We start from the raw sequence: 19,244 nt of genomic DNA on the forward strand, positions 1-19,244 counted from the left end.
CTCCCCCCAGCATACAGGATAACGTACTTTCCCCAAAAAAGCATCATCATGTTGTAGTTTAAGGGAATTAGCACAAAAGACCCTTCAGTTTGTCACTTCTACCCTCAGTCTGAAAAGGTTAGCAACATCCATCTACCAACTTTTGGCCTCCACAAGTCAAATGCAAGGTACTGACTTTGTCCCTGGTCTTTTTTTTTCCCCCTTGGAAAATAGAATTTATCAGTGTCTTTTACAGCAGTCTACAGCATTTCCTATCCTACGTTATAGAGATTTGCAGTTAAAGGGGAAATGCTTTGCTTCTGAAAAACAAGAAAAGGATGTCTCTTGCCCAAAAATCCTAAAAATCCTACTTATATAAACAATGTTCCATTTCCAAAGCACGGAGATTTCTGAAGTTCAGCAAACAGACTGTCTGCACTGCATTTACACAGACCCACATTCATTCATCACTTTCAAGTCTAATTACCAAGCCATTTCCCTCTTGGCAACCCCTAATGGCCAGAAGAATTAGGTTTTACATGGTCAGGATACTGAGGGTAACAAATACCCATAACTCTCTACAGCTGTGCAATTTGTAAAGCCTCCCAAGCTTTGTGCAAGCATGGGATTACTCTGAGGCAAACTTTCCTGCTCAAACTGCTGTATCTGAACCAGTCCTGCTTCAGTGCAATCTGTCCTACTAAAAGTCATAACTGCATCTTTCAAAAGTATGGAGAAAAAAAAGAAAAAGTTATAATCTGCTGGTGAAAGTAAATGCTAATTAGAACCATGGAGAAGTGGAAAAGGCTCCATGCATCCCATGGTTCACCTCTCCTGGTGCACGACTGCAGAAGTTTCTCCTTTCTCAATCATTTCTCCTCTTCAAACCTCACTGTGACACCTCTTTCTACCATCTTTTCTGCTGCAGGTTTATAATTTGTTCTTTAGAGTCAGACATGGTGAATGCCTCCCTCTTTCTCTAGGGTCAGGCCACTGAGCCACTAATTCTTAATTTTCAGTTCTCTCTAAACTTACTCTTAACATCTCAACATAAATCAGAAAGCGATGGAAAAATCCTCCATGAGCATTAGAAGCTCAGAGTCACAGAACAAAACGCAGAAATCAACACAGCTCAAAGTATCTTTATGTCTTCACCATCACACTGGAAACCCAAATCTATTCAGAATCACCCTCTCGACTTCTTGCATCAAGGATAATCAGATTTTTTTCTCGAGCAATTGCTCCTTACATTGAACTATTTTTCTGCAGAGCTGCAGGATTATATTTTCATAAACTGTCTTCAACACTGGTATGTATCCAGCCCACAGTCTTAATTCCTTGATTAATATGTATTAGTGGGTTGCCTACAAGCAAAATAGGGCGGTTGTGGACAGACAAGAAAAAAAATCCAGGAGCTTAGTTTGTATCAATAAAACATACGGAACTTCTAGGCAGGTGGGATAAGAAAGAATCTTTTCCAAATAATACATTTTGACAATACGCAAGGTCAATTAACATAATTTTTGCTGACTTCAAAGTATTACTTGTTCTAACCAATAAACACACAAATACATTTTGTACAACAAAACTGCTACATGAGACAGTTACATTAGGTAGTGTGTTAGATGTATTACAATTATGGAATGAATGATGGCTTGGGAATGTGTAATAAATAAAACACTGTGGCATAACCGAGTGCAGCCACAATGCTTGCCATGGAGTAATGGCTTGTGCAGTGACAGAATCCACTACCTGATGCAAAGGAGACATTGTAATGAATAGTCCAAACAAGAAAATTTCTCAGCTTTCTTGATCTACCTGTACCCTCATTATTTACAAAGGCTGTTAGCTCATATGTGCCTGCTGCTGAGAAGGGATAGTCTTGTGATCTCTACAGAAGGTTGGAAGCAAAACACTTCTGTTTTAAACCCACAAGCTTTAGTCAAAGCTAAATAATGGGTTAACGAACACTTGGCACGGTGCTTTGAAGAACAAAAGCATTAAGTGATTTACTCAAGGTTATTTCACATCTGTATTTCTAATCAGAATTATATGTGAAATTACTCTTGAACTTAACAGTTTCAGCTTCTCTGTGTCTCTGGACATGTCCTGGTAGGATCAGGAGAGTTTGCCTACCCAGGAGATACGGAATGTGGCACATGGTGCACAAAGCCCACAGCATCCTAACAAAGATTTAAACCAAGAGGAAAAACCTCTTACGAAGCTGTATCACAGAATGTTTTTCACTGCCAAGGCAAAGAAAACTAATTCAGCCAACAGAGGGAATGGGGAGACAATATAAACAGGTGTTTCCTTGAAAACTTCAGCATGGTCAGTAATAGAACAGGAAATGGATCTCCAGAGGCCACAAATCGTTAGCATCTCTAGTGCATTTGCAAATTCCTACTGTGCAAAGTCAGCCTGTAAAAAAGGGCCATTTCTAATAAGTGCCTTGTCTGGTTTCCTACACCATTTAATTTCAGATGAATTTTATGAGAACTCTGCTACATATTTTACCTCCCATCTGGTTCAGATTTGACAATGAAATATTTGTGTGTCCCACCCTGTTCTTTTTAAAGCTCCAAAACCAGATGTCTCCAGCACAACACAACTGCAGCAGGTCACACCACATTCTTCAGCAAGCTGTGCCAGGCCTACTACCCCCCATGGATAGTTCCAGGTAAGGTAAAATCAAGCTGTTTACTCCCTAAAAGAATAAAGCAAACAAACAAACAAACTCAACACCTCCAGGGCACTGTGTGAAAAGGCTGCTTAAAATGTGTTACGGCTTAATCTTCCAAGAGGTTTGATCTTGATGAAGTACTAGTTCTGAAAGCTATACACATTAACAATTGCAGCAGGGGATGATATTTTTTTCCCCTCCACTGGCTTGATTCAAGCGAACAATTTTGCAATTTCTCTGTTGTAATAAGCAGGCAGGCGTTTCGGTGCATACCACTCACAAATTTCACAGCTGCATACATTTCATGCGAGAAGGATGCTGAGAAAAACATCTTCCATCAGATTTTGCATTTCCAACAGCAAGAACGTTCATTTCTTAGCAGCTTCACAGGGCAGCTCTATGCTACACGTGATGCCACCTCCTGTGACACAAATAATTTATTTGTGTCACTGAAACAGCAAAATGACACCTGTTATCCTTTTCTGAAGATACAAATGCCCTTCTTGCAATACAAAGGAATGTGCAAGGATGTTGAGGGAGCTTTTTTCCCAGAAAAATGTTCAAGTTTTGACGCACCTTTCAACTGGACAAATACTTTCTAATGCACCAATTTGGTAGCTTTTCATACAAAATAAAACAGCATAGAAGTATTTACTGCAACAGCAAGTAGCAGTTTTAACATTTACAAGAAGGTATCCCACAAGAAAGTCCACTTACAAAGCCTGTCAAGTCTTAAATGCTATAGTAGCAACGAAAAACTGCAATAATCCTACTTCAGACATGAGCTAAACATCTCTTGGAATCATCACAAAGCAGGATATAAAAAAAAAATAATACTAGGTGTTTGCACAATAATCCCTTCTTAATGTCACACATGAAAGGACACAAGTGTTTCAGATTCTTTTCATGAAGTTTTTCCCAGTCTGGCAAAATGTTTAAATGTAGGTGTAAATTTATGTATATGAGTAGTCTCCTTGGAAATTTGTTTTATGTAGCTTATGATCATATTGTTTGCTTGATGGAGACACCAAATTAGGCCAGTGCAACAACCCTGGGAAAAGAAAGGAGTTAAGTTACTGGAAATAAAAGGTAAAACCACAGAAAAGAGCCAAAGAGCATGAGAACCAGTAGAATCATTCAGGCTAATGAGATGAGAAAGGAGGAACTCCACCAGCTTACCTGTTTATGCCAAGTTAAACAGGCTTGAGTAAAAGTCACACATTACCCTTCTGTATAAAGAACGAATATGTTTAATAAAATAATTCTAGAAAGGTAAATAAATCTGTGATTGTACAGTGTAAGAGTAATTTATCAGGAAATAATGTCTTATTTTTGTAACAGAATTACTTACTTTCCCCTTTCAACTGCCAAGGCATCTATTTCATCAAAGAAAAGAATTGAAGGAGACACTGCTCTGGCTTTCCTGAAGATCTACAAAAAAACAACAATGAAACACCCAGTTTTAAGGGATGGAAGCTGTTTACAGTACACTATCACCGCCTGCACACCTCAAGAGCTACACAGCTTCACATAAAAGACATCAGTCCTGTCTTCCTTTGGGTTGGTTTCACTTGAAAACAGATTTTTATAGGTTTTTCATGATACGGGCTTGCAGTAAAAGCTGCTACAGGATCCCAAATTTGACATGAATCACTAGGCTGATGCAGGAGAAAGCTAAATATCCCTGCTGCTTCACTTTTTTCTTTTCTTTTTTAAACTTACACCAGAAGAAGTTTTTCAGAAAGTTTAAAGGTACCTCATAAGCAGAGAAGAATAAGAAAGCCAAGAAAGTTTAGCATCTAACATTATCCATAGCTTGCCCTTTCTCACCTCTCTCACTGCTCGTTCAGACTCACCAACGTATTTATTCATCAACTCAGGCCCCTGCAAAATAGAAAATAATTAAGCATGATACATTTGTACACAAAATGCCTGAAACCATCTGCCAGTGCTACACTGGTCATGCTCTGTTACAAAAAATTCTGAGATTTTGTCATTTGCAGGTCTTATGGGTGCATTTTTACTTACCCTCTACCTTAACCAAGTTTTCTCCATTTATTTTAGTACCTATGCACGTTGGTTAGTCCTCTCATCTTAATACTTTCCCAGTACCTTCATGAGAAATGGCATTAACCAAAAAAAAAAAAATGCTTGGAGGTTCTTAAAAGCGTTCAACAACAGCACCAAGGGGCTGCAAATCAGCCAGAAGGCCAAATCACAGTAAAGCATTTACTTGCACTCTCAATGTGCATCCTGTCCAACCAAGCACCACAACAGTGACTTAAACCAATGTTTAACAGCACTTCCTTGAACTTGGCACTCTGCAGGTGAAGCAAGAAGCTCCACAGCAGCACACCTGAAACCCATCCCTAGCGAGGAAGCTGTTCAGTGTCTGAGCTCACCCTCTGCCGAGGCTGCCAAGCAGGATTACGAGCGCCAGCTGCTGTGGTGCCTGTTTATCCTCACAGCTCTGTCCACCAGGAACAGACTGGAGACCACAGGGTCAGCACTGGAGTCTTGAACAAGTACTTACAATTATGAAAAGTAAAACAATGGCAAATTCTCAGAGTATCTTCTGTTCTGCTATATCCTGTAGGATAGGCTGCTTAAATAATGCTTCCTAATGGGCCTCAGCTTCTCCTGGGATTGGTAATGTCTCATTGACTTCAGCCTGGTTTGCATCAACATTGACCTGCAGCCACAACCAAGGATGATTATCTGCTGCCCTGAACGAAAAGAGCCAGTGGCTTCAATCTATTTACCAGGGAACAACAGGTGTCCTTGTAATTTCCCCAGCGGAAACAACATCCATTCTTCACAATCAGAAAGCTGACCCACCCTCTCCCAGCTGTGAGTATCTTCAGGTAACACTCAGCCCAGAGCACAAGGCAGCTTTAAACAGCAGGTATGTCACAATTAAGAATGTGTGGCAGACACACATTTATGCACTGGCAGTGACAGAGCCTCTGTTACAACCCCTCTTTGAACGGGACCATCTGGACTTTGTTCCCAGGCTGGTGAATGGAACACAAATTCATCACTCTAAAAATGCAGCACACTGGTTTTTGCAGTCTCCCCTCTCCATGCTCATTTTCATTCCTGCAGTAACAGTTAATGCACTGACTTTACCTTGACACTGGAAAACACCTGTGCTAATGGGGGAAGAAAAACATATCCTCTGAAAAGCAAAGCACAAGTTATCTGATATCAGCAAAGCATCCAGGCATAGCCACCATTTTAATTTACTTGTTTGCAAAAAGAGTTGTCCATTATCCAAAGGACCAGGTGAGACAGTGCAGCAGGCAGACCTAGAGCACCACACGGGCCAAAGCCACAGTGTAAGGGTTGATAGTGCCAGCACTGTGTGCCTTGTCTGTAGGAAAGGTAAATGATACAATTAGCATTGCTTCCTTTCAGCAACATCCACCCTTAAAGCAACTGCTGTGGTAGCTGAAGTGTCAGCTGGAGGCCTCCAACGACTGCAAAACTGAAGTCTAGTGGGTACTTGCATGGAAACAGAATTATTCAGACACAAAACCAAGGAATGCGGGAAAGAGAGAAGGCAAAAACAAGGCGAGAGAGAGAAACACAGCGCCTTTTGCTGCTGTTGACACCGCCCATGAAGTGTGTGCAGCAGTTAGTGAGCAACAGGCTGCAGCTCCAACACAGTGCCTTTTGCTGCTGTTGACACCGCCCATGAAGTTAGTGAGCAACAGGCTGCAGCTCCAACACAGCTCAGCTGCCCCGGGCCCTCGCCATTCATCACGAGCAGGGCAGATGAGCAATCCGATAGCACAGCCCTGACAAATCCTTAAGGAACAAGAGCAGAGTCCTCTCTTTCCATTCAGCTCCCTGTTACACTGAGAAACTGCTGCAGATTCTACCCACAATTACAGATTTCTCTCACTAACTTTTCCTTGGAGCCTGTGGACTTTCTCTTTCATGCCCTTATTCCCATAAGTAATCTTCATTCACATCAGTATTCCCATGGAAACCAACATCACACACATCAGTGCCCACCAGGTGCTCCTCTCCTATGACCCAACATCAAACAGCCTGACACTTTCTTTTGCCTCAGCAAAAAACCAAAATAAAACAAAACAAAAAAAAACACAAAAAACCCCAAAAAAAACCCAAAAAAAAAAACCCAAAAAAACCCCCAAAACAACAGCTTAAACCCAAAACTACTCTATTTGAGCTCTAAGGTACAATATAATTTCAGATGCTTGGAGTTTTATTTTTAATTAAGCATTAAAATATGATGAAGGCAACATCAAAGCAATAAATACTGTTTAAAATGTTTCCAAAGAGAATTATTTTGAATGCTTTTTGCTGTAAGCTTCGACATGAAGTTTTTCTCCATTTTTCTCTCCATTAAGCAGCAATTGCAGCTGAAAGACCACTACATGTTAATGACCTGTGCCTCTTCGTGGAGAATTTTCATGGAAATTGATTTGGAAGTCTTTTAATTCACCATTCATGAGAGATACCAGAACTGCATTTGAGTGTCACAGTTTTTATTGCGAGCAGCTCAGAATCCGTATTATACACGGCAAGAAAGGAAGAAGCTCCAAAGTAAGACAAAGCACACACAGAAGAGGAGGCATCTCCGTACAATTCATCTCACACAGATACTGAAAACCACAAAAACTACAAATGTTCAAAGCAGTTGGAGGTAGCAACCGAACTGGGTGAGCTCTGGTCCCACCTGAGCTGAGCCTCTGCCTTACCCTGTCTGCACCTGTGCTGTCCTTTAGCTCAGATTGATGGCAGTTCTTATTTGAAAAATAAATCCACAGGACAGGCAGTCTTATAGACCACCACAAAGTCACCTGCTGGCAGCTGACACAGCTTCTCATTTTCACAAAGCTCACCTTCAGCAGGCTTTCTTTGGCGGCCACTGAAGAGATACCAGGAGAGATTTTATTTTATATTTCAGTGCTTTTCTAAATGCTTTAAAAATCAAACAACATGAGCTTAACTTAGTCAGCAAGCTGACATTTGCTGAAAGATCATTGCTGGCCCAGGGGTGAGCATAAGGATTCTTTCAAAAGCTTTTTATAGCTGTTGATACACTGACCAAGAGGTGCTAGTAACAAATGGGCTAGTTTAATGCTGCACAGCTCTGTTCTCATCTGCAACAAGTCATCTTCCATACAAACAGACATGAAGAAACAAAACCTGTTTCTTGTGGTCATTTGCACAGTGACTCCAAAACCAGCAAAAGATTTGGAGCAGAAAACTGGCAGAAGTAGTTGTAGCTTAGCCATGCACATAAGTATTTGTGAGCTAGAATCCAGACTGACAGTAAATTCCAATTCAGGCCCACTGGATACTGCTGAGGTTTTTTTATTCAGCCTCAAAGTAGAGAGAATTTCCAGGCATGCTTTGCTTAAAGACTATTCCATCCCCATTTATGAGATATATCCCCTTGTATTATGAAACTTTCTGCTTTGCTTATGGTCTGGTGAATTTTAATTTATTTATTTTAATAAAAAAAGAAAATTCCTTACATTTAAAATATTATCAGAGTCAACTCTTGAAAGATTAACTGTGCAGAAGATAAAACCCCTGCATACATGCAGCAACATGAGATAAGCTTGTATACACAGGGTTCTGACAGAAGTTCTCAAAGTGATTTTAAACTGCAAGAGGGACATCTGCTATCCCTGAAGTTAAAGAGTATCAGTCATTTTTCTGAGCAGGGCTTAAGACCACTTGCAGATTTTTTCCACCACTTGCATAGGAAATTTAGACAGTGACTTCTCTTACAGTTTTTTTTTTTTTACTATTTTGGCAATCAGGCAAGTTATGCACTTAAGATTTCTGAGTCACATGGGCACAGCTCCAGATTTCTCCAGCATACAGCTCCGTCTAGACTCTTCAGAAATAGTGTGATAACCTCACATAGAGGTTCTGGGCTTTTACACAGACACATTAAACTATGTTAGCCACAGAGTACAATTCCTATGTTCTAAAAATCCAACTAGAGAGTTTTATGACATCCAATGGATTATTACTCTAGATTATTACTACAAGATAATCCACAATTCCATCTTTGCCATATTCAAAGCAGAAATGATCAAACACACATGGAAGTATCAGTCATAATTAGTATGTGATTTCAAATGATGCCTCTAGAAACTGAGCTCCGTACTGTGAATCTCAGAAAAGAACAAGAAAAGAGAGACAGGAGGTGCCAAAATTACTTTTCTACTGTTCACAGTGTGTTCCTAGGGTAATGTTCAGAGCCCGCATTCGCACACCTGCATCTGAATTAGACATTTACATTAATTTATTTGGACTGGCAGACATTTACCTCTAAGGTGCAAAGTGCTAATTTCTCTGCAGGCTGGCAGGAGAAGCTTAGACATCCAGCTCAGAGGAGCAAAGCTTGATCCCACCCCACCAATACACCCTTCACAGAGTTAAAACCAGCATCTTTTTTTTTTAGTCTTTCCGGTTTTGACACTGCAGGTGAGATAAAGTCATAGAATCACGGAATGGCCTGGGTTGGAAGAGTTCTTAAAGATCATTTAGTTCCGACCTCCCTGCCATGGGAAGGGACACCTTCCACCAGACCAGGTCGCTCAGACACGGCCTTGGAGAACTCCAGGGATGGGTAATCCACAACTTCTCTGGGCAACCTGTGCCTGTGCCTCACCACCCTCACAGTAAAGAATATTTCCTAATCTATCTAATCTAAATCTACTCTGTTCCATTTTAAAACCATTCCCCCTTACCCCGTCACTACATGCTCTTGGAAAAAGCCTCTCTCCATCTTTCTTGTAGGCTCTGTTTAGGTTCTGGAAAGCCACAATTAGGTCACTCCTAAGCCCTGTCTTCTCCAGACTGAACAATCCCAATTCTCTCAGCCTTATGCTCTATTCTAACAACACTGAAGAGACTCAGAAATTAGTTATTGAGTCTTTTGGCACTGTAATCTCCACGGCAAAATGCTATTTCATCCCTCCCACAGTCCAACCAAAGCACCACATGACTCAGGGTGGCTGCAGGGAAGCAAGTTAACAAGATAAACACTGAGACTTCCTTTATTTTAACAGTAAGGCTCTTTCTAAGGCAGAGGCTGTATGTGTGTGATTTGGTAATTGGTTACGCTGCACAGAAAAATATTTGCTCAGAAAACGCATTCTATTTGCTTGTTAAGAATAAAGCCTGCTTCTTCTCTTTCAGGGCTGGGTAAAGATTTAATCTGCATCACTCCCAGCACAAGGAAACCTCAGGCTGAGCACCGTGCACCATTTTAATCACTTCCTCTCCCTCTGCCTTGCATTCCAGAGGACCTTAAAAACTTGTTGACACCTGTCTGGGGTTTGAAAAACTTCAATTTCAGCAGGTGCTTGTGGGCTCTAACAGTATTTAAGGGGGAAAACTGGCAAAAACCCCAATCCTTGCAGTGAAGTTGCTATAAGCAGCATGGTCAGACTGCAAAGGCAACTGTAATACCCAATTTTCTTTACTGGCATGCCTCAGAATCCACTTGTTTGCCATTTGCCTTGACCAGCAAACTCCAGTGACAATCTTTTGAGGCTTCTTTACACAAGACAGAAGCCAGGATTTGCACTGCAGAATGAACTGAGTGGAAACATTGAATTACACTCACTGCATGCACCAGTGCCTTCAGAGTGCCTTTGGCACCATCAGGGCAGGATCCACATGGGATCAAAAAATCCCACAGCAAAACCACACAAAATCAGCCACCCCTCCTGCAAAACCTATTTGCTGAGACTTCACACCTCCAGCAACATCCCATTCCATCACTGGTAACTTGATGAGAGAGAGAGAGAAATTAAGTGCTAATAAAAATTAAATTTGCAAGGTAATTGAGAAGGGACAAGGAAACAGAGGCAGGGGATTATATTTAATAAATTTCTGTTTGCACATTGACTTTTGGTAAGCTTACGGTGAGAATGGATGAATGATTTTTAGTCGAGTAAAATATGCAGATAGCTTCAAGTGAGAATGGATGAATGATTTCTTTTTATTTTTAGTCGAGTAAAATATGCAGATAGCTTCAGGATTAAAAGAACTCTTCAAAGTATCTCAACTTGTTATCCCTTGTAAAAAATGTCAAATTTCAAAGAGTTATTTTTACTATCTGCTAATTAACTAATAAGTTACTGTAAATGTCTTACTGTGGATCTTTTTAGAAATTTTATCAAATGTTTGCCAAAGTTTCTCATAAAACCACAATGCTTCTGCATTTATCATCTGAAATGTTTTGCTTATAACTACTTACAGTCATCAAGCTTTCTTATTTCAGGCTTCTGCTCACTGAAATCCCCATCAAAAGGCTAAGCTATCTCCCCAAAACTCAGTGACAGCTCTTCACAAAGCAATGCAGTCGACCTTTCCAAGCCTCATTAATCTGTTGGAGTTGCCACAGCCAAGAGCTGAAGGGAAAAGCAGAGGAAACTTCAATTGGAAAATATTTTGACATAATTGACCCAGATGACAAACTAAGCTTAAGCACATGTCAAGCACGGGGAGTGGTACAAAAGCATCGGCTGGGTGATACAGGAAGTTAAACCAAGCCAAGGTGAAGTCAGAGTCCTGGGAACAGTGTATATTTTTGTAATTACTGCTAATTGAAAAAAGAAAAGATTCCTTCAGCCCAAGCTCTTAAGTAACAGCAAATAAAAGGTCAGGAATATTTCCCTTTTTTTCTTTTCATCTTTTTTTTTTTTTTTAAATCACACTGTAGTTGGAGCTCCTTACTAATGTTTTAAATTAAAGTTTTAGAACAGTATAGTTCCCATCATCTGTACCAGTGGTCTGCTCAGTGCTGACATCCTTAAACACTCCTTACTGTCACAGGTGGGTTTGGTTTTCTTTGTGTGGTGGGGTTTTTTTTTCAAGTATTGCTTCATCCTGTTTACAACAATTACTGTGTCTCACTTAGCTGAACTCCAAGGGATTTAATTTATTTAAATTTAAGCTGGTTTTTGTCATTATCCCTAAGCGAGGTTTTGCCTTATTTTTGATTTTCAACAGACAAATGTTAAAAAGAACTAAACAGCAAGAGGAAAAATGATGCTCCCAAAACCTTTACAAGCATATAGAAGTTACATAATTTTTCTTGCTATCTATTTTATCAACTCAGGTAATCTGCTTGTTGGACAGAAAAACAGAACTCCAAGTCCCCACAGATCAGACCATCACAGCTGGTAGATGGAGTTTATCTGGGTGGGTACCCTGATAGTCTCACTCAGCCTGACAAGAGCAGACTCCAGTGTTCATTCTGAAATAGGTTAAAACCAAAAAAAGCACAATGGTTTTCTTATTCGGTACTAAAGTTAATGACCTAAATAGCACAATAACAGGAGGGGGGAAAATATTCCACGAGATTCTCTGCAAATTGCTTCCCAGAAAAGCAGCAGAAAATCTGTAAGGAAAAGTAATACTCATTTGATTCTTAGCACAACACAATGACAGAGGATTTCCTAAAAACAAAATAAACTAAGAAATTAAAAATCCAAGAGGGCAGTCATAACACATCTAAATAAACTAAGATGCAAGACAAATGCAGAGATAATTATCTATGCCCTACAGCAAGATAGGTGAGCTTCCTCTAAAAATATTCTTATAATATCACCACAAAAATCCTCATAAAAATATAGCTCAAAAAAACAGCTAGTCAAAGCTGACCCTAAGTGCAGGAACTGTCAAAACAGTCCACAGAAATACCTACCACATAAATAGTCAAAAGAGGGAATACAGTGACAAAGGGTTTAATTTCCTTTCTGTTCAGTTTCAGAAAGCTAGATGACATCTAAAGCAAAAATGTCGGAGAGACAGGTTGTATATAGCAGCAAGGTGTCATCAGCCTGGCAGAAGCTGGAAATTGTATCCCCATCATATTCATGTGGATAGGTCCAATACCTGTATACAAGGGGTTTTTCTTACTAGAACAAAAAAATGCATAAAACACATTTCAGAAGAAAATTACACACTTTGGAGAAAGCACAAAGGGATTGTGAAGAAGGACAAAAATGCAGAGAAGGCTGACTAAAATAAGTGGTCAGTCAGATCAAAAAATATTGATAAGTCAAGACTGACATCCAATCCTGCAGAATAAAAAAATTATCCTAATTCATTCCTTCATGCAGTCTTACATTTGCTTGTATCCATAGCTGCAAAACACTGAAAAATCTCCAAGAAGTTGAGAACAATTCAGTTGCCTTTTCTGTAACAGAGGTTTGGGAGGGGGGAATAATCCAGATGACCATTCAAACCCTGAAAAGCCTCAATGCTACAAGAGATTCAGAAAAAGGGGTTGGCAGGAAGGAGCAGGAAGAGCCATCCCCTGGAAAGTAGTTGACAACCTCCTCCCCAGTAAATTTAGCAGATACATTGTATTAGAGACAAAGAAAGTCAAGAGAAGGAACAAAAATAAACTATTCCCGTTAGGAATTATATGCAAGATTGCTTTGCAAAACAAACCAACCAACGAGCTGCTTTGCTCTGGAAAAGCAAAAGGTCGCCAATCTTGGTGAAAATACAGCTATAAAAAGGTTTTGGCCAAGTATCAAAGAGCATGTTTACAAAAGCACCACATTCATTGTAACACTAACCATTCAAACCTCACAATAGATTTCAGGAGAGAACAGGATGCAACGTCAAACATCTGTTATCGCATTATTTTCTTCAGCTCCTCTGCCCAGAAATGACATCGAGACTCTGCCCATCTTCCAAATCTCATGAGAGGCCAGTCAGACATGGGCCAGAGGCTGCCTTGTGACAGCTCCCCATGCCCAAGACAGATGGAAAGGTCACATTTTAACAGTTTGCTCATAACCCAGCTGAAACATCTCACTGAACAGTCAGCTGTCCAAACTGCACGGACACATCTGGCAAACAAAGCCTTCTTGGAGGCAGGCTGGGCTGGGGCAATACCTGCTGCACTAAAGCAGGACAGCCAACTCAGACAAGGACAGTACATTCAGCACTTGCGGGAGTTGGGACTTACTGTGCCTGTGGCTCTTAAATGTAGTGTGCAGACACAATAGGTCCAGCCTTCCAAAATTCACTGGACCGAGCAAGCACTGCATGTAACAGAATCTATTTCCTCTCAGCCTTCAGACAAAGGGAGAGACAGCATCCAGCAGCAGGCTCCAACAGCTAGAGCTGTGCCTCCTGCCTGCAGCCCCTGCTCCAGAAGGGCCCAAGAACCTCTGCCCCCTGCACTGTCCCAAAAGAGTATCCTACAAGCTGTACAGCAGACACTTTTCATCAGAATTATTTATTCGAGGCAGGAGAGACTGGGAGGAAAACGCAAGTCTGAAAAGTTAATTATCAAGAATTGCACTTTCATTTCAAAATGCCTGATGTCAGTTCCAGGGATGGACATCCGAGACATAATGTAGAGAACAAAAAAATTAATAGGGCTATAAGCAAGAAAAGAAAAATCCCCTCTCAAAAAAAACCCAACAAAACAAATCAAAACCTCACATATTAATCTACTTTGGATTTATTGCAGGAACAGTTGCAGTGGAAATTAATTCATGCCTGTTGTGCTTGAAAAAGTGCTACAGACAATGTTTAATACATTTAGTACATGATGGATGTTGCCTTTTTCTGTCCAGGAAACAAATGTGAAGTTAGAGAAAGTGGGCTATGTTCCCTTCCGGGAGTCAACATGTCCAAGGCTGGACATGCTCCAGAGATGTGCTTCTTGAAACATCTGTACATTGAATATTTGACCAGTTTCAGGCCAAGAGATTTAAACCAACAGGGAATCACAGGCCGTTTCCTCGAGCCAGACACTTCTGCTGCAGCTTGTCAATGATGGAGGACATTGCACATGCAGAACTCCACCATGGAAAAACGCTGCATTACTGTACACAAGCATTTCCCATCATTGCACCTTCAGATACCTCCTGGTCAGCATGAGTCACCCTTCACTTTGGACAACTACCTGCATCAGTAAAAATGTCTGACGGTGCTATGATTGAGGGATACAAGATAGCAACAACATCCATTTTTAACTGGGGCTTTTTTTCCAGACTGCTACCTTTTTTTCCCCCCACCCTCTGGGGCACCAGTGCTTGGGGTGAGACAAAGAGGAATGTTTTCTTTTAAGTAGAGGAGGAGGAAAAGGTTACCTTGTTTACCAGTAACTCTGGAGCACAAAGAACTACTTTGTCTTTATGGAAGAGGCAGTAAAGGTAGTGTTTCTTAAGGGCTGAGGTTTCCAAGGCTGCCCTTGTTGATGTGACCATGACCCAGAGGGCTGTCTGCAATCCCACTGAGCCCGGGCAGTGAAGTGCTGCTGGTTTCAGGGTCAACACAACTGCCTCAGCTCCCAGAGACGATCCGCAGCTACAGCTACAGTGTGCGTGAAAGGATGGGAGGAGGAGGAAGCTGTGCAGGAGCTAACACAGGAGGCTTTGTGAGCAAAAAGATGGTCAACAGAGAAGGGGACGTGATCTTACTGTAGAGAAGGAGATACTTTTAAAATACTTAAACAAATGTTTTTTCTTGCACTTCATTAACATTCTGACACAGCTGCAGGACTGCCCCATGTGGAATCACTCTGCTATCTTTTTTTTTCTTTCCTATGCAGTGAAGCTCAGTATTATTATTAAATAACTCCTATTCATGTGTTTTCCATACAACCCACAGTGATCAATTACACTGATTCATAGGCAACAAAATCCAAAATTTTTCTATACTTAGTGTTTCTTAACGCTGAGAGAATATCCCATTTATCCCAGAGTATTCAAGATATAAGTGACTTCGCAAGCTTTCTGAAAACTGATGAAGTAGAACTATTTCCCCATAAAAAAAAGGCAAATAGGACAAGAAAAATCTGCAACGAAACATGAACAGTGAGATAAAGAAAGTGACCTTCCTGAGGAATGAAAAGGAATGTAAGAGATTAGATGATAATACTTTCATGCACGCAAGTAATTATTCCAGTAAGAGCGGCTACCCACTATCCAGTCACTTTTCCCTTTCCTGCTTTAATTGCAGTGTAAGTATTGTTGCCACTTTTAGAAAGACTTTAAACAATGCCAATATTTAAGATGCCACTCCACAGCTTACCTGTCCATCAAACATCTGTGCTGTGATAAAATAAATAACAATTTTTTAACGGCATACAAGAAAGCATTACTCCTTTTCATAAGGAAACGCAAACTTTACTTTATATTTACAAGGTGTTTGCTGGAGCATGTAGAGGGATCAGAAACACCATGAGCTACTGGATTTTAATGCTGGAAACTGGTAAACTACCAATTGTTACGCAGGAGTTAAGAAAATATGAGTCTGAATGGCCTACCTTCACTGCCAAGAAGTTGAGGCCACTTTCATGAGCCAAAGCTTTTGCTATCATGGTTTTTGAGCACCCAGGAGGTCCATAAAGCAGGACACCTTTGGGAGGCTGGATCCCCATTCGGATGAAGGACTCGGGATGTTTGAGAGGCCATTCAACTGCCTGCTTCAACTTCAGCTTGACATCTTCTAGTCCTCCTATGTCTGACCAAGATACCTGCAGAACAGAGCACTTTGTTGAATTCAGACTATGGAGCAGAACTATTAAAAAAAACCAAACAAATCAAAGATGCTCTGTAGAATGTGTACTGGTTGTTTCACGAAGCTGTTTTTAACGAGTCACTTCTTCAAAAAGTCTTTATTAAATAAGAAGCACAAGACAGGCTTGTCAGAAACACATAGAGGCATGTAATATGTCCTACCCAAACCAGCAGGCAGATCTAAAACCTGCTACACCTCTTCCTACATCACTGTCAACAAGCCTGAGACTTTTCCCCACATCTCCTCAGACTGCTCTTTCTCCAGTCACCATCCACTCCCATCCACCTCAAATATTAAACATGTCAAGGCACACCTAAATCAAGTGATCTTCTGCCTTAAAATACACTTCCATAAATTTGCTCAACATAAATCATCCTTCAGCTCTGGAAAGTCAGTTCCATGTGAAAGGCAAGCAAGTGTTACTGAGAGGCAAGGTATTGCCTTTCACCTGAGCTGAAAACTGGTGTCACCCTTGGCTTGTCCTTATTTTCTCCTGATGACAGGACAAGGAGTGGAAACTAGAAGCAGACAGTCCCTGAAAAAGGTAATTCAGTCTGCTATTGAAGTGGATGAGAAAGTGCATTTAGATGTGGTGCAAGCACTTTTGTTTAAGACCAACCAAACTTCAAACCAAATAAAATTTCTCGATTGTCAGACTTTGATGTAGAAGAAAATTACAAAGACAGCAGAGAGCAACCAGCAAACACAACAAGTTTATGATATGAAATAGTGTGGTTTAAATTTCATTTTAAAAGATGTATTACCTATCCCTACAACCCCTGATTCTATCTAGGAGCTTTGTAAACTGCACAGAACTAAATCTTGGCACTCTTAGGCAACTTTTTTTAGGGAAGAAGAAAACATAGGCTTTTTCTCCTTTTTTCAAGATCAATCCTTACTCATACCTGGTAAAGCACGGACTAGTCATTCCTATCATCATGTCTTTCTATCTAGACAAAGATTTTGACAAACATGAACAAGAACATCTTAAAATTAATTAGGCCATCAGGAATTCCCTATAACTTTCAGCAAGATCTATTAGCAGTACCTCACATACATATAAAAAGCCAGGGAGAAAACACTTAAATGTTATTTTTACCCTCTTAAATATTCAGTCTTTTACCCTCTGCCAATATTCAGTCTATTGTGTAAGCCTTCTGAGGCATTATTCAAGTGATTTTTTTTAGACCCACTACATGTAATTTAACACCAGCACAAGTGACAGGATTGTATAGAAAAGGTGAAGTAGGGCCACCTTACATGAAGGTTGTTTTCAGCAATCTGGAGACTTATTCTGACTTCGCTTACATTTTAAATTCCTACAGTGCAAGGTGTGGAATTGGTGAGGCAAAAGTATTACAAGCAAAAATAGCTAATAAACCTCTACCTTCACATTCTGGTGAAGTTCTAAGCAGAACAAATTTGTATTTCCTCATTTCAAAAGGAGAGAGCTAAGTGTGTGTGGGGGGGGTGGGGGGAACAGTCCACTAGCAATATTTACACTGCTCTCACCTGCACAGGAACTCAAAGGAGAAGTCTTGCAGCACCAGCAATGAGGTGTGATGTTCTGTCACTGTGGAAATGGCTTTAAAGATTAGCCTTGGGGCTGGGCTCACACATAAAAAGCCAGCTCTCTGCTACAGCGTGTAAGACACCAAGATTTCATTACTGCTGTAATCTTTAGCTCTCCCCAGGTCAACAGAGCTCAGAGCTCAATGCAGAGCAGCAGCTCCCCAGAGGTTATTAAGCACCAGTAATAAAGAAATAAAGCAGACAGGCAAAGGATGTCTCATCCAGAACCTTTTGGCTGCAAAGACACAAATCTGAGTGTTGAATTACAGTAAAGGGAGTGAAAGAGGCAAGCAAAACGCACAGCACTCTCTGAAAAAAAGTTTCAGAAAAACCCATAGGAGAGGGAGGAACGGCAACTGCAGTGCAACTCTCCAAAGAACAGCAGTATTAACTTCCTGATTTATAATGTGCATCCCCTCTCTCCTGAATCCCTGCTGCAGAAAAAGCAGCCTTCTAAAAAGGTTATAACACACATCAAAGTTCAAAAAAGGCTCTGTAAAAATGGAAGGCAAGATGCACACAGAACCAGGCAGCAAGGATTTTACATTTGCCTTGGTCACAGCCAACACACAATCCAGACACAAGAGGAAGGACTTGTGGCTTTATTCAGAAGTTACTTTGAACTCTTGTCATTTGATTGGCATGTGGCTACTGCAAAGCAGTGAAATATGAAGAAGCCCCACCATCTGAAAAATGAAGCTATAAGTCAAAAAAATCTCATGTATATCAATGGTTTTACTTTTAAGTTACTACAGAGGCCAAAAGTCCCATCCACACCAAGGGGGCCGCCAAGTATATACCTGCAATAAAAAGCTAAAGCTGAAAAGCTGGTATTATTAATGTAGCTCAAATTCCTGTCTTCTCTTTGTGAAAAAATCTCACATCTTATGATTTATGTAGTGTTTGAAGTTATTTTTCACAAGGATTTTTTAAGATTATAGCATTCACAGAATGTTTTGAGATGGAATGGACCCTAAAGATCATCTAGTTCCAAAATCCCTTCCTTTGGTAGGTTATATGGGAGGACACAAATCTGTTGCACCCAGTACTTTTGAGTTCTACTTTAAACTCACCCAGGCACCAAGCAGATGGTTTGAAATTTACCCTACATCATTAGAGAATATGCATTACTTTGTGGAAATGCAGGTCCTGTCAGCACAAAAACAAATCTCCACTATGTTGTTACTAAAGGAATGAATTTCAGTAGTATTCCAATGACTCAGTGGGTGTTTATCAAAAAAAATCAAATGACAGTGAAGGAAGCCACCGGCAGGATGGTTTAGTGGACACAGGAGCCTGAGGAGTAGGCTGACCAGGACTGAGAACAGACTTCCTGCAGTACCTCAAGACCTTGCTTCTACCTGCCTGTATTGTGCCGTTCAGCAGCATTCCACCTGGCTCCAAAGGGGCTGGTGTGCCTGAGAGCCACAGCTCAGGGCTAACAACCTGAGCC

At 40.6% G+C, this 19,244-nt stretch overlaps 1 protein-coding gene across 2 annotated transcripts in view; it reads right to left on the reverse strand.

The window, feature by feature from the left end:
* The window catches only part of SPATA5 (spermatogenesis associated 5), a 170,397-nt gene that overhangs the window by 129,844 nt on the left and 21,309 nt on the right, over nt 1–19,244 (reverse strand). The window contains exons 10-13 of one of the 2 annotated variants that reach the window (XM_017736897.1): nt 15,966–16,175; nt 10,923–11,076; nt 4,493–4,546; nt 4,014–4,093 (exon numbers count right to left, since the gene is read on the reverse strand). In XM_017736897.1, coding sequence (XP_017592386.1) covers nt 11,047–11,076; nt 15,966–16,175 — 240 coding nt within the window. In that variant the 3' untranslated portion in view covers nt 4,014–4,093; nt 4,493–4,546; nt 10,923–11,046. The remainder of the gene's footprint in view (nt 1–4,013; nt 4,094–4,492; nt 4,547–10,922; nt 11,077–15,965; nt 16,176–19,244) is intronic. The other variant, XM_008635751.2, reaches the window with a different exon arrangement.

Source organism: Corvus brachyrhynchos, unplaced genomic scaffold (genome assembly GCF_000691975.1).
Source record: "Corvus brachyrhynchos isolate BGI_N302 unplaced genomic scaffold, ASM69197v1 scaffold105, whole genome shotgun sequence".
NCBI classification, from domain to species: domain Eukaryota; kingdom Metazoa; phylum Chordata; class Aves; order Passeriformes; family Corvidae; genus Corvus; species Corvus brachyrhynchos.